Here is a 15,380-nt window from a genome sequence, read left to right on the forward strand (position 1 = left end):
TATGGAGTATGTGACTGAAACATGAATATATCTGAAAACATTCCAGACCTCTGCATTACACTGAATAACTTAGATTACAGATAGTATGACTTAAAGTTTTTTCAAAAATGATTAAGGGAAAAAAAAAGTGCAACAATGGTGCAGTTGCATCAAGTTTGGTACTTCCTCTTTTTTCTTTGTATTTTTGTTTTGTGGTCTGGGACATAGAAATCACATATTTTGAAAGGATATACACGTTATACGTGCTCCTTTATGATTCGTAAAAGAGGATGAACTAATATATTCCACCACACAAACATATTCTTTCAAAAAGCAAAAGGGTAACTTAGACATTCAACAGTAGGCCCATAGACTCTGAACTGTTTTGCAACAGCCCAATGCTGAAGATTTGAACAAAGGCAAAAGCAGAGCACAAATAAAAGTGAGGGGGAAAAAAAACAAAGAAACCTTCTCCGATGTTTCACTGTGAATCAGACAGCTCCTACAACAGTGACATCAGTATCATCATAAGAACAGGAAAAGTTGATGTCGTCTTTACTTTCATTTTGTCTTGTCCACCTATAAACAGTTGATGAATGATTGAGATTTCTTCCCTGAAGTAACAGGGCAGTAAAATTTACCAACACATCTCCACAGTGTTGCACAGACAGTGTCTGCATTTGAGGGGCAAAGTCACTTCAATGTTTTTTTTTTTTTTTAATACTTCAGTTCTGGAAAGCTCAATGCTCTTCACCTGACTGACCACAAAATCTCCAAGGTGTCATGTCATCCAACTGGGTTGAATTTAAAAAGCAACAGTTAAAATGCAGAAAAAAAACGAGTTAAAGGAAAAACACTGCAAAAATTGTATTCTATTTATATACATTGATTGTTTTTCTTTTTATAGATAAAAAAAAAAAATCTTTACAGAAACAAATTTTCAGCAAGTAAGTTTCTTTACAAGTTTTTAGTCCTTTTCTCCTGCTACATTTCAATTTTTTTTTTCCGATTTCTTGTAGTTCTTCCCAAACAGGCCATAAATCAAAGCTTCTGCAGCTGTTTTCAGATCAAATCGGTGGCTCTCTGCAATGCTCTCTCTGACCACCAGTAGGCACAAAAGCAGCACCAAATGTATGTCCTCCTCCCCAGTCGAATCTCAATCTTGAGTGGCAGTGAGTGGGATTCATAAAGACAGAGAAAGAAGGTCGATGGTGAACGGGGGTGTGGGGGGTGCTTGTAGGGTCCTTCTGTTTAGGAGAGGGAGGTAGGTCACTGCCTCAGTCATCGCTGTCAGAGAGCGTTTCATACTGCTCCGACAATAGTGGTGGCTCTCTCTCCCATGCGCGTGTCGGGGCCAGAGGACCAGAGGCGCCACCCTGCTGCTGGGACTGCATGGAGGGAGATGGGCAGGCCATGGAGGTGGGAGAGGTACTACTTAGCATGCGCATTGTTAGAGGATTATATGGGAACTGCATGGAACCTGGAGACAGAAAGTTTTTTTTTTTATGTTTCAGTGTCAAATAATCTTGTACTAATAAAGGCATTTTATTTGACCAAACAATTCGTGGTTGAGTAAAGGATTAAGTAGCTCACCTGTAGAAGATGGACGGTCCTCCCAAGCCCAAGAGGGCGCCTGTCTGTGGTAATCTCCCTCCGAATGAACAGAGGACACAGAAGATGGTCGCTCTCCAGCAGTGTATGCCTGGCCTGGGTTAGGAGACTTGGATTTCCTGCTGCTAGCTTTGCTCTGAAGCTTCTGCTTTCCTGCTGAGGTGAAAGAAATATCAAGTTCACGAGTTCATGTCCCAGACAAATTTAGTCTGGTCCTGAGTGATAATTAAATGTTCAGAGTGATTTTCCTTGGAGGCCCAGTCTTAGCCTAAAACTAGGGTTTAAAATGTCTAAAAAAGTGGGTCAGCTTTGTGGGCGTTCACACAGGACGATGTAGTGTAGCGGAATGGAATAGGCCACATGTGTCTAACATTTTTAATGTTTGATTTCTTTTAACAACATAGCATCTTTAAACGCAACACTCATGGTGCCAGATGCTGAAAATATAGCATAGACCACCAATAATAAAATAGTACCGACGGATGCAAGAACATGTCCTGTGCCATAAAAGTGTCACAAAAAACTACAAACTTTAGTTTTTTTGGTAATAAAATAGCAAGCAGCATGGCAATTCTGAAATGGACAGCATGCATGTTTGTTCAAATGTTGTTCTCTTAGACACGAGCCAGATACGGCACATATGTTTATCTACAATTAGACAAAACTTGTTTGAAAATGTGTGTTTAAAGTAAGCACACCTGTGTTAGGTGAAGGGCTAGCCTCTTGTCGGCCTTCGGAAATACTGCTGCCTGAGGTGTTTCCTGTCTGCTGGGTTTGCTGCTGCTTCTGGTCCTCCTGCCTCTCCTCCATGTTTCCCATCAAAGCCTTCCTGATGATGTCCTCCAGACCAAGATTACTGGCTGGATCACTAAACGAGTGGTTTCTGGCATTTACACTGCCTGTATAGGATTACACAGACAAACATTGGAAACATCTAAGAAAAATAATGAGGAGCAAAGGGAAAACGTTTAATGCCTGCATCAAACTATGCACATGAATGGCATGTCAGTTACCTAAAGAAATCATGCAGTCGTACATATTTGGCCGTGTCATTGCAAATGCAATCTATTTGTGGCAGAAAATGATTTCAGAAACGGTAACTGTGAGAAGATATTAATACAACTGAAAGGCAAGTATTAATCTGATGCAAACCCTGCATTATACAGTCATTGTGGCAAAATACAGACTAACAAACAGTACAGCACACCCAATGTTGCTCGATTGTTGATTCGCATTAACATGACATAAAAGAAAATAAAAATCTTGAGAAATAGTCTAGTTAATAATTTTAGATCACGAAAACGTTACTAATATCATAGCTGATGAGCATACAACTAACTCAAATAGCATCTTATATAGATGCAATTTGCACAGTGTAAATTGAATTAATATACTATTTGTATTAATGGTAAACTGTTTGTGCAACAGTGGGCGGTGTTGAAGAAAATAGCTTTTGTCCACAAGGTTGGGCAATGCCTAGTGCCTACTTATTTTGCCCAGGTTCTTTAATGAATTATTACTAATAGACTTTATGTACTTACTTGTGGTTGTTACTGCTGGGAGATTGAAGATCTCAGTGCCTGGCTGAGCATTACCTGTTAAGTTAAAGAACATCAAGAATGAAGGTAAAATCAGATGATCAGATGTCGGAATGAAGGACATCAGCATGAATGTACAGCCCTGGCCAAAAATATTGGCAGTGACATAAATTTGTGTTTTGCAAAGTTTGTTGATTCAGTATTTGTAGATAATTTTTTCACGTTTCTATGGTATACTGGAAAACAATGATAAGCATTTCATAAGTTTGAAAGGCTTTTATTGGCAAAAACATTCAATAAATGCAGAGCGTCAATATTTACAGTGTTGACCCTTGTTCTTCATAACCTCTGCAATTCACTCTGTCTTGCTGGATATCAGCTTCTGGGCCAAATCCTGACTGATGGTGATCCATTCTTGCCTTATTAGTGCTCGGAGTTGATCACAATTTGTGGGCTTCTGCTTGTCTACTCGCCTTTTGAGGATTGACCACAGGTTCTCAATGGGATTAAGATCCGGGGAGTTGCCTGGCCACGGATCCAAAATTTTTATGTAACGATCTCTGAGCCACTTTATTATCACTCTTGCCTTGTGAAATGGTGCCCAATCATGCTGGAAAATGAACGGATCATCACCTGGATTGTTGGGAGAAGTTGATCTTGCAGGATGTTTTCTTTATTCATGGCAACGTTTTTGGGCAGAATTGTGAGAGAACCCTCTCCGGATACTTCAGTGTTGGCACGACACAGGACTCATGGTAGCGTTTACCTTTTCTTCTCCGGACTATCGATTTTCCAGATGTGCCAACAGTCGGAAGGGGGCTTCATCAGAGAAAATAACTTTGCACCAGTCTTCTGCTGTCCAATCCTTGTACTTCCTGCAGAATTTCAATCTGTCCTTGATGTTTTTCTAGGAGAGAAGTGACTTCTTTGCATGTGAGGCCATTTTGATGCAAAGTGATGATGGCTGCACGTCTTTCTTTAGAGGTAACCATTGCTAACAATAACACAATGATTGGAAGCACTTCTTCCCTCCTTTTATAGCAATCAGTCTGCTCTTATAATCCAATCAGAATGATTTTACCTGAGTAGTACTCGTTCACACTTTCCTAGGTGCTGCTGATATGATTAGTGAAATTATTTTAGCTGGTCATTTTGTGCCAGAGCCAAAAGAACAATGTAATTTGGGTTTTTGTGATAGTTAATTTTTGAAGCTTTTTGCAATTATTTAAAATGCATCTGATCACTCTGCACAATAATCTAGTTCTACGTCCTGAGGGACGTATATTATATCATTGTGATATTGTTAATGTGGTTTATTGTGTGTTGTGTCTCGCTGTGTATTTCCTTGTCACTATTGCTCTCCATTTAAGCAGGATAATGAGGCCCACTTGTTGCTCATCACACATGATTGGCTCAGCCCAGGAATGGAGACTATAAGCAGACCACAACTCTCTTCACCAGGGAGAGAGACACACAGAGAATATTTTCTCCTGCACTAGTCATTCTATCTCTTGGTCCCAGCTTTCAATTGTTGTGTGCTAATGTGGGTAAGACAACAGTATTGTCAGTTGTCTTTAAGTGCGAGTTGATCAACAGAATTGTCATTTAAAGTTGTTTACTCTTTATATTCCTTTGGTAATGCCTTACAGTTGAATGTGCAACATCTACAAGTTTATTACCCCAGTTTTAACTAAATTTGAATCTACTTAAGTTGTTTGTGTTGTGGGATTATTTAGAAGGGAAGTGGACGCCATTTACTTTGAAGCATTCTGTTTTCTCTTGGTTATTTATAGAGAGGGAGTTAGGGAAGTCATTTCTTTTCCTTTTTGATAGGCAAGTCACTCTCTAAACCCCTAGGAAGAATGTCTTTTGTTTGTTTTTTTTTGCCAGTTCCACTCCTGAAGATTTCCATTTATCCCACTTTAATAAATGTGTTATATTTTTACTATATACTGTTGTTGCGTTCTGTGGTTACTCTGGGACCTGGGAGGCAGGATCAGTTTTGCACTCTCTCCAAAAACATTTGTTACCCACCTTCCCATACCCCTAGACCAAGGAAGGTGTGCCGTAACACTAGAAACAATGTGAATCAACACCACAACAACTGAAGCAGAAAACTTTGCGAAACACAACATTTATGTCACTGCCAATACTTTTGGCCAAGGCTGTAAGTAGCAGTCACACTCAGTTATGGGGCTCTGAGGACAAGGGCTGTTACTTGCCGACTTCTGCTTTGCGGAAGATCTCCTGCTTTTTGGACATAACCATAGGAGATGTGCTTTCCAGTTTGGTGAAGAACGCTGGCAGGTAACTGCCACTGCCTGGGGAGCGAGAATCAGTCCTGAAGAGAAAGGTCAAGGGTCAGAGTGGAATAGGGTTAGAAATCGCAAACAGGTGCCATTTTTTAAAAACAAAAATATTGAGAGGTGGCACTGTGCTGCTAATGAATCAACAGTGCCATAACAAAGAGACATTCTGTTTTTGCTAAGCTGAGAGCATGCAGTCTGTAATGAATGTTGTATGAAAGACTGTGCACTGCAAAATATTACAAAGACTATAAATATACAACTTCTTTCTATTGCATTGCCCTCGCTGAATAAACAGTGAACAGTGAAGTTTGATTCACAAATAAATGAATGACTCTGACAATGTGTTTTTTTTTAATGACTAAGTCAAAGGCCTCAGTCTTGAACTCAATTCTTGCTTCCTCAAAATTACTAAAAGGAATTGTTAATGAAATTGTTAATGAAATTGTTAAGGAACACAAATCATTAAGTGGAATCAGAATTAGATCCAGAAATAAATTCCTCATTTCAATCCATATTAAGTCACACATGTGGAGCATGCTAGTGTAGGCCATGTTTGGGTGTACAAGGTGTCTTGATCTAATGCCAGGACACTGATTTGAAAGTACCCTGACAGATGCTTACAGAGCCCACACCAAACAAAGCAGCTAAATAAGTTAATAATTTACCAGGTGAAACATTAAAACCATGACAATGTCAGAGATGTCAAAAGTAAAGGCTCTCACAATTGAGTACACAGAGACAACGAGTTTATACCTCTGTTCAGGGACGTCTTGCTCTCGTCTTTGAAGTACACTGGACTCTTGTTTATCCAACCCAGAGTAACCCTGAGGGGGAGAGATGGGCTCATAGCTCTCCAGTCCTCGTCCACGATCAGGAGACCTGCCTGGCCTGAGAGAGAGTTACTGATAAGGGATTGCCTCTGGGAAATAATTCTCAGTGTGCAAAATGCATGAATGCACATAATTCTCAAGTATGACTTTGTATGCAGTAGATGCATCTTCACAAGTATTAAGGGGCCTGGTCAAACCAGTTAAATAGAAGGGGCTGTTCACATACATTTGGTCACACAGTGTAGCTGGTTCATGCAATATCATGCATGCATTCTATGAAAGGCTTGTGTGTGTGTGTGTGTATCAGGCCAAATGTGTCATTGGAATTCACCAAGTGAAATGTTTGGCTGAGTGCATGTAGAGTGTCTGTGACTCTCACAAGTATACCTGGCACGCAGTTTATCTGATGAGTTTTCAGAAGACACTCTGCTTGGTGGTCTCTGGTGGTGTGCAGTAGTTGCTGCTGGGTTTTCTGGGCTATAGCGGTTAGGGGGTTTAACTCGACCTACAACACCTCCCACACCAGAGCTCTGGAATGTGGAGGAGATGGAGGAAGAGGAGGATGGAGGAGGATCCTGGCTCTTGGCAAAGTCCTGTGTAATGATATGCTATAAGAGAGAGAAAGCGAGAGAAATCAAGCAGGTATGAATTAAGAAAGGAGATAGTATTAGGGTGAATGTGAGTGTAATTTACCGAAATGTGGTCAGCAAGGGTCATGATGCGGTGTGTTTTTGGGATCGGCCCATAGCTGTCTGCTTGTGAGGGAGGTTGCTGGGACAAACCTGAATCTACCGACTGCCTGTACCGGCTTATATCAAACCTCATTTCACCTATAGGACATGAGAAAAATAGACATCTTTCTGGACTACAATAATACAAAGTTCCCAAATCTTTATCAATGAACATCCATGACCTTTCAAGTTGTTCATGATTACTGGTTCAAGATTTTAGGAAAAGGAACCACATACACTGAAATTGCTCGCAAAGACTACTTTATATTTTTTTTAACACAGCGAGTTTTCAGTCATACAACCTTCATCAGGACTTAAAATGTAAATATGTAAATGCCTGATGAAGGTCCTATGATGTTGCTAAAGTATTCTTTGCAAGCAACAGCTGTGTGCAGGATATTTTCTCAAATTAGTTTTTTTTCCCCTACACACCTGCTGATAACCAATCAGGTGTGTAAGGGGTCTTTTTTTTGGGTTAAGGATTTATAAATATATATATATATATAGAGAGAGAGAGAGAGAGAGAGAGAGAGAGAGAGAGAGAGAGAGAGAGAGAGAGAGAGAGAGAGAGAGAAAAAGAAATTGAATATTTTGAGTGCTATCTCTTTTAAAGAAATTTTAAAGAGATAGCACTCAGAAAATGCAAATTCTATGTTTATTCACTATGGAAATGTATTGACTTTTCTGTGCCTAGAATCTTATAAACTTATAAATTCCTGGATATTTCCAAGTTTTCCATCATGGTGGAAATCCTGATAACAGACATCCATGCTACTGGCTTTGGATGGATCAGGTGTTTGTAGTCTCACCTGAAGCTGGCTGAGAGCTCTTTTCTGATGGGAAATGTCCCTCATTCTTCTCTTCTCTCTGTGCTGGAGAGTTGGCTGGACTAATCACCTCAATTCCTCCCTGAGGCTCATAACGACTAGATGACACTAGAGAACATGAAGATAGGCGTAGAATTAAAGATTCACAAGTGTAAAATAATGCTGGCTTGTTCATTAGAGAATGTGCAACTTGCACCTTTAATAATTTGCCCTGCTTCCTGCATCCCAATAACAGGACACCAAAAAAACAACTTGGTACACAAAAACATGGTGAGCAGTAGTGTTTCTGCTGTGGTACGGCCATCAAAACTAGTCAATAAGAAAAGCGTCAAGAGCCCCAAATGGAAGTTAAAGGCTATAGGCTATAACTGAATAATTTGCATACATATACATTCATATATACATATGATCCGGCATGTGAAATAAACAAGTATACCTGAGCCTTTGTCTTAGTTTTATCTTACCCGAATGATATCTTAGTTTTACTTGCAATATGTAACATCTGTGATCAGATCATAGCTTTAAAAAGATATGGCAAGATGTGAAGTCCGACAGCGGTAGGAATAACCACTGGCGACTTCACAGTACAGAGGCTAGGGACATCAAGCGGTGCATGTGTGAACAGTGCCTAATGCTGAAAGCACCACAGAGCCAGAATGGTTACACTCATAGGTGATATCAACCTACTAATTGCTTACTTATAGTTGTCGCCACATTAAGCTGGGATAGGAAACAAATAGTTTAATTTTTATATATATATATATATATATATATATATATATATATATATATATATATAAACTTCATCACCATTAAATAATAATCTAAAAAATTAAAAAAAGATTAATAACGCTTTCAAGTTTAGCTGTGGCAATCAGAACAGGTTTTGAAGCAAGCCTTTATCAACCCACCCCATTCTTTCAAAGTACGCCACTTCAGAAAGAATCCAATTTTCACTCCCGTGTTAAGACAATATCCATAATCGAATTACCCTGTCGACTCGGGTTGGATCAGGGGTTTTTCACTGTTGTCAGTGTCACTTTCAGCTGGGTCACAGGTTGTGCTTTCAAAGGTTTTAAGACTATTAGTCTCATGGTCTCGATGACATTAGTCATCCCATTAGGCCTTCTGTTAATGTGTGATGTACATCCCAAAGTTTATGACTTCTCTATTTCAAACAGCACTGTCTGTCCTGTACTTTCCTGTACAATCTGGGAAGAATATAAAGATGTTTGTGGACAGAAGCAGGTAGTGCACTACTGTTACCACATTTTTGCCAATTCACAAAGACAACATATGGTCAGAATTGGCCTAATTGATTGTGCAAAGTCTCACAGCTTGCTTTTAGCAAGAGTGGCGTGGTGCCAGTAAATACATGCGATTCAAACATACAGATAATTTGAATCACAAATGTTTCTATCAAAACAAGTTTGATTCATTTGCATGAATCAGTTAAAACAGTCCGTTTCAATTAATCAATGAAAAATTAATTTGACCTCAATGGCTCGTTTAATTAATCGCACAAAAATGTTCACAGAATTCCCTGTGTGGCATTTTTCATATATTAAAAAGTTTTAGTAAAATACATGGATTATTCCTTGTGTTCATTTAGTTCAGAGGTCAGCAACCTCTTTGACAGGAGTTCCATCTTTTTATTTTCCTTGTCAGATATAGATAGGCTTGCAGGTGCGAGGGACTTCAAGCATGTGTGAATAGACTGCCAACCCTTGATTTAGTTCAAAACAGAGAAACATGCCTTGGTTATTTTTAACTAGGCCTTTACTATATTTTACTTCTTCATCAAACATTTTCAATCTATGCAGCAACAACAGCTGTTTGGTTGAAATCGAAGTTCCTCTAATAAGAAAAAATAGAGCACAAACATCAGTAATGAGATCTGTATCAAATATCATCATTAACTATATCGCCAAGCCCCAATTATGAATCGTAATATTGTGTTTCTGACGACACTCACTGCTGCCAGAGGAGTCTGAGCTTTGTGAGCCTCGCTCCCGAGAATCCTTATCTGGAGCAATCTGCCGTTTGATGATGACATCAATGAAACTTGCAGCAGTCATGGTGGTCTTCCCATGTGTTCGCAGGTCATTCTCTATTCGTTTTTGCTCTTTGCTCCCAGCAGTTCCTCCCCCCTCTGCATACACAAGATGGGAAGGATTCCCACCAGGCAGTGACACGTCCCCATACGGTGATTGCATAGAATGCTGTTCCATCTCTTGAGACTCTTGTGTTGTCCGTCGTGATGAAGTCATCAGGTCATCATCACGGGAGCAGCCGCTACTGTGCTTGCCCTCCTTGACTTTCGCAACATCCATCTGCGGGGCCAAGGCTGCGGCATCCACCAGGGCGGCAAGAGCATCAGCTGCATTGTTGTACCGGGAGTTGGCTTGAACTGCAGCTGCTTGCGACGGCATTTGCCTGGACAACACAAATAAAAAGAATATACAATTTAACAACCAGATAAAAACAAAGCAAATAAAAAATCTAAAATTTAACAACCAGATAAAAACAAATGACAATATTAAGTAATAGTCAGTTTGGATAGGAGAACACCATTACAGTGAACAATTCATGCAAACAAAATGCAACACAATGGCTCATTTAGAAGAAAACAGCCTAAGGTAACAGCTGATATGCATACAGAAGCAGTGATCAGAGCAGACACGAGATGTTTGTCTTCGTTGTCTTACAGAGATCATTTTTCACATTGTGATTCTTTTGATAATAATCTAAACTGTGGTGTTAAGGCAGCAAAATAAACTGTACAGTCACATATTTGAGAACGAGAGCTTTCATTTGATATAAATGACTTGTGAAAAACGTTTATATTTATCCGCATATTTCTACATTGCCACCTTAAGGTGCCGCTCATTTGGGACACAGTTTTTAAGTCTTTATTGTATTATATTATTGTTATTATATGTAAAAAATGCAAAAGTGATGGTATTCTATGAAACATCCAAATTCAGAAGTTTTCAAATGAAATCATATACAGTATGAGTGACTTATGTATCTTGGGATTTTTACAAATTTAAATGTAATCCTCTGTACTGAAAAAGCATGTTTCTCTCCTGCTCCTGGTGCTCTGTGTATTATATTCTCTTACATGGTTTTATTTTAAGTTACAGTTTTCACAGTTTAAGCAGAAATCATCGTACGACACCTGTGGCTGCTTGTGTGCAACTGTATTTTAGAGCTCCTCTTGTGCAATGAAATGTTTCCATCTGTATGCCTGTGTTACGTATGCATAGGACGTTGATGTGAATTGGACAGAATAAAAGGGGGGAAAAAAAATCCAAATATTTGCAGTCACATTTTAGAATTGCGATGTACAGTATAATTCCATGATAGCTATACTTTTGAATCAGTATTTTAACATTCAAAAATTGCCCCCCATTCACCATTCTAAGTGCCTTGGTGTAACACAGATTTTATTTTAATGTTTTTTAAGAAGAGGGACAAGTCAAAATTAATTTTTAACATTTTGCTACAAATGCTGTCGATTGAGCTTAACTTGTATTGAATCAGAAACGTTCCTTGACATTTGGTCTGTTTGAATTTTCTTTCTATTTTGCACATTATAATCACCTAAAATGTTATCATCGTCGATTCAAATTATATACCATATTAGTCAGAGTAAAATGACTAAATTTAAGGAAAATCAATACACGTAATACTATCAGATGCCAAACAGAACATGGGGGTCAATTAATAACAAAACTAGTGCTTTACTCACATGAGAGGGGTAATGACGCTCTTGTTAGTGCCCTGGAAGATGCTTGGCCGCTGCTGGAGGACGCCCTCCTGTGATCTCACAGAGGGTGAAGGGGAACGCAGGAAACCACGGCTGCCTGGACGGCCAGGTTGCTCAGGACCTAAGACATAAACAGTGACACATCCTCCTGAGCACTCCAAGTAAGTTTGTTACAGACTGAGTGGACTTCTCAGATTGAAATTCTTTGCATTTGTGCATTGATGATTCTCACCTCCACGCATATATTCTACTGCTGCACGCTCCCGCTCTCTCTGCTCTCTTTCTGCCCTTTCTCTTTCCCTCTCTTTCTCTCGCTCTTTTTCTCTCTGATTCTCTCGTTCCCTCTCCACAATTGCTGCAGTAGCATGATGTGCAGGATGTCCTGTGAGGGGGAAACACATGTACAAAAACCCAAACATTGGGATTACAACCAAAAAGGAATCTCTACACTTGCTGCAGTTTGACTGGGGAAGTTTTGTTGCTGTTAAGAGCAGCAATAAGATTCAAGCTAACACTTCATTAAACACCGTAACTAGCAGTGATTTGAAATAATACTCCATTCATATTAGCATTCTCTCTCATACATATTTGCAGGTTTTCATCCACGCAAATAATTATTTGAGGTTCCATTACACAAAACCATGCAAAATATTAAACTGATATTAATGAATTAAGATTGTTTTATTCTTTAAAGAAGAGTCAGCGCTTTCATTTTTATGCATTGTACGCACATCTGTGCAAGATACAAACTGTATATGAAGACCATTCATGTAATTATTGATGTTGCAGTACAACACTGAGACACAGACTTCATTAATTAAAGTAGACATACAACATTGTTTTTAGAGCATTTTCACACAGAGTGTGAATATTATGACTTTAAATCGAAATAATGTAGTCCTTTGTAATTTCACACCCATTTTACACTGAGAACACGTTTTGTTCTCAGTGTAAATAGTTTTACATTTTGTGAATCACTTTGCTTTTTCATGTCACTCTGTGTAAATGTACCTTTAGACCGGCTATCTGTTGATCTACTCACCTCCAGAAAGTTTGCGTTCCCAAGACAAACTTTCAATATGAGAATACTGACCACAGGCCAACATTTACGCTAGTTATCCTTACCATTACCGTTCACCCTAGCTAGTTAGTGAGAGAGCGTTCCACTTGCTTCAGCATGTACAAGGCAGGAGCAGGCAGGATCTCAGGGAAGGGCAGCAGGGGAGGTAGCTAAATCTTACTTGCAAAAATTGGGGGATTTGGCTCTTTAATGATGACTAATATCCTACATATAAATCTAAAGATACAAGCCAGAATTTATCACGCAGACAAGCGTTTGCGGAACACAGGTATATGAATGAAAACAGTTTGTGCCAAATATTTTTAGGTGAATCTGCATTGTGGCTTTAAACATTTAAACAATGTGCTTCCATATTTCCAAAAGTATTCTGAATTTGATGCGGGTGTGCACGTTAAGTTTGCTAGACTGATTCCAATGGAGCAGCTGAGGTACGCCAACACTGAAAGTGCTACAATTGTAGTTAGCTGATAACCTATGAAAAGATTAAGATGTCGAGTAAGGTCCTCAGATGTTGTTGTGTTCCTTGGTTGAGGAAAAAATACATCGTAAACAGTTTTTGGTTTCCAACACTAGCAGCATGAATAGTGCATAAACACTGCTGTGCACCATACATTAACCTAGAAGCAGATATAGTTAGTTTTAGGTGGAAGAAAGTGTTTCAATTAAAACAGCAAAAGTGATCTCAAAGCAGCAGCGAAGGGCCAGATCTAAAGCACCACCACCAGGATTGGAGAGGGAAGTTCAGGCGTTGGATAGGAGATGAGGGGTGGGATCCTCACCTGGAGATATGGAGGCAGGGTTGAATGCCCTAGAAGGGAAAGGGGTCTGAGGTCCAGGGATGTAGGTGATGCGGTCCAGGGAGGGGGAACCTGTGCCCCCGGGGTGAGATAACAGGATGGTAGGTGGCATCTGGGCTAGATCAATTATTCCTTTTACAGACAGAAGCAAAGGGCCAGAGGGTGAGCAACAAACCAATCAGCTTCAACTTAATAAGCAAACACCCTCTATTCATCGTCTAGAAACAAGTCTACAAACAGACTAGAATAAGAATTTAGAATAAATGATATCAATAATATGTCAAGATATCAAAGGAGTTCAATTCAATTACCAAAAACAGTAGGTTAGGGCTGAAAGCTGACCAGACTGAAAACAAAAAAATTCTAACTAGTCAGAACTAGTCAGTTATTACAAAGGAGCACTACATAATGCAATCTAGTGCAGTGCGGAAAGAAGTTTACATAGTAGGACCTGCTAAATATCAGGGATCAATCAGCACCTGTTACAATAATACATCCCATCAATTAATGTTCTAATAATAATAAGATATCTGAGCACACCTAGGTCAACTTTTAATATATAATCTCCTGGAGATGTACTTGCAGTACAAAATGACCACATGTAACAAATGTACTTTCTAGAAAATAATGTGGGTCTTTTAATAGGCAGCTCTAGTACTGAAATGGGAGTAGACACATTATAAGGAACAGCCCCAGCCCTGAATTTAACATTTGTTTTGAACTCAATTAATTGAAAAATAGAATTTGCTTTGGGTCATTTGCTTCTGATGATCTGGAAAAGGTTGCCACTAGCTCACACAAGCACATCATCTACAGCATACATTCTTCCTTCAGTCCCTTTTCTCACAAAAACACACACACACACAAAGATAGTCTAGCCCCTTACCTCTAGCCGGTGGGTATGGGATGGCAATGGACGGTTCCCGTGGTGACAGTCCCCTCGCAACATCAGGCCGTGGTATAACCTGCATCTGCTGTGAGGTGATGTAATCATTCAGAATGGTCTGACGAGTGTTCTCCATGGTGTACAGCTGGTAAGTGTTGGGGTAACCGGTTGGTGACGGTTGCCGTGGAAACATGTACGCTGCTGAGGGGTAGAGGAAAATGGAGGATGAGAGATTAAAAGGTAAAAGACAGCTGTTGTTGACGTCAATTGTGTGGATTTGCCATAGTCCTGGAAAGTCGAGCAGGAAATGCATGATGCATTTGTTATGAATGAGACCAGGATAAAAACACAAAACATGTTGTTTACTAATGAGAAAGGAGTAGTGCTTTTTAGAGAGCCATTACTCAGAGAAAATCTTTTTTTATGTGTGACGCAGGAACCATTTGACTGCCCAATACCTGTTTGTATGCAAAGAATGATATTAGAACAGAACTAATTCATAATACACACATTTTCCAAACCTATGTAAAGCTTATTCACTCAAATGCTCTTTATCTGATGAAGTAATGTAATTCAGCATGAATTTAAAGCCAGTTGCGATTTATCGATATTTAAAAAGAACCTCTATAGGTAATATTCAGGCCGCAATCTTACGAAGTTCATCTCTGCCCCTTGTCATCTGTTGCCCCTTACCGAACATTGACTCTAAGACTTTGTGACATTTTTTACATGGAAATGTATAATAAAGTGATAATGACAATACCCCCAAGCCTGCAATAATTTGCATCCTGATTACATTTACATTTATGCATTTGGCAGACGCTTTTATCCAAAGCGACTTACAGAGCCCTTATTACAGGGACAATCCCCCCGGAGCAACCTGGAGTTAAGCGCCTTGATCAAGGACACGATGGTGGTGGCTGTGGGGATCGAACCAGTGACCTTCTGATTACAAGATACCAGATTACCAGTTATGTGCTTTAGACCACTACACCACCACCACTCCACTGATTAAGTTT

General features: G+C 39.5%; 1 protein-coding gene across 8 annotated transcripts in view; it reads right to left on the reverse strand.

Annotated features, from left to right (window-relative positions):
- Nucleotides 1-873: 873 nt before the first annotated feature.
- Nucleotides 874-15,380, reverse strand: part of LOC127635135 (nuclear receptor corepressor 1-like) — a 119,103-nt gene continuing 104,596 nt past the window's right edge. For 3 of the 8 annotated variants that reach the window (XM_052114945.1, XM_052114954.1, XM_052114935.1), the window contains 14 exons: nt 14,362-14,562; nt 13,458-13,607; nt 11,830-11,979; nt 11,580-11,718; nt 9,801-10,261; nt 7,808-7,933; nt 6,961-7,097; nt 6,655-6,875; nt 6,191-6,325; nt 5,351-5,469; nt 3,132-3,185; nt 2,289-2,489; nt 1,573-1,746; nt 874-1,459 (listed from right to left, as the gene is read on the reverse strand). In XM_052114945.1, the coding sequence (XP_051970905.1) occupies nt 1,257-1,459; nt 1,573-1,746; nt 2,289-2,489; nt 3,132-3,185; nt 5,351-5,469; nt 6,191-6,325; nt 6,655-6,875; nt 6,961-7,097; nt 7,808-7,933; nt 9,801-10,261; nt 11,580-11,718; nt 11,830-11,979; nt 13,458-13,607; nt 14,362-14,562 (2,471 nt within the window). In that variant the 3' untranslated portion in view covers nt 874-1,256. The remainder of the gene's footprint in view (nt 1,460-1,572; nt 1,747-2,288; nt 2,490-3,131; nt 3,186-5,350; nt 5,470-6,190; nt 6,326-6,654; nt 6,876-6,960; nt 7,098-7,807; nt 7,934-9,800; nt 10,262-11,579; nt 11,719-11,829; nt 11,980-13,457; nt 13,608-14,361; nt 14,563-15,380) is intronic. The other 5 variants (XM_052114970.1, XM_052114937.1, XM_052114981.1 and 2 more) reach the window with 4 other exon arrangements.

The sequence above is a fragment of the Xyrauchen texanus genome, chromosome 4 (assembly GCF_025860055.1).
Source record: "Xyrauchen texanus isolate HMW12.3.18 chromosome 4, RBS_HiC_50CHRs, whole genome shotgun sequence".
NCBI lineage: Eukaryota > Metazoa > Chordata > Actinopteri > Cypriniformes > Catostomidae > Xyrauchen > Xyrauchen texanus.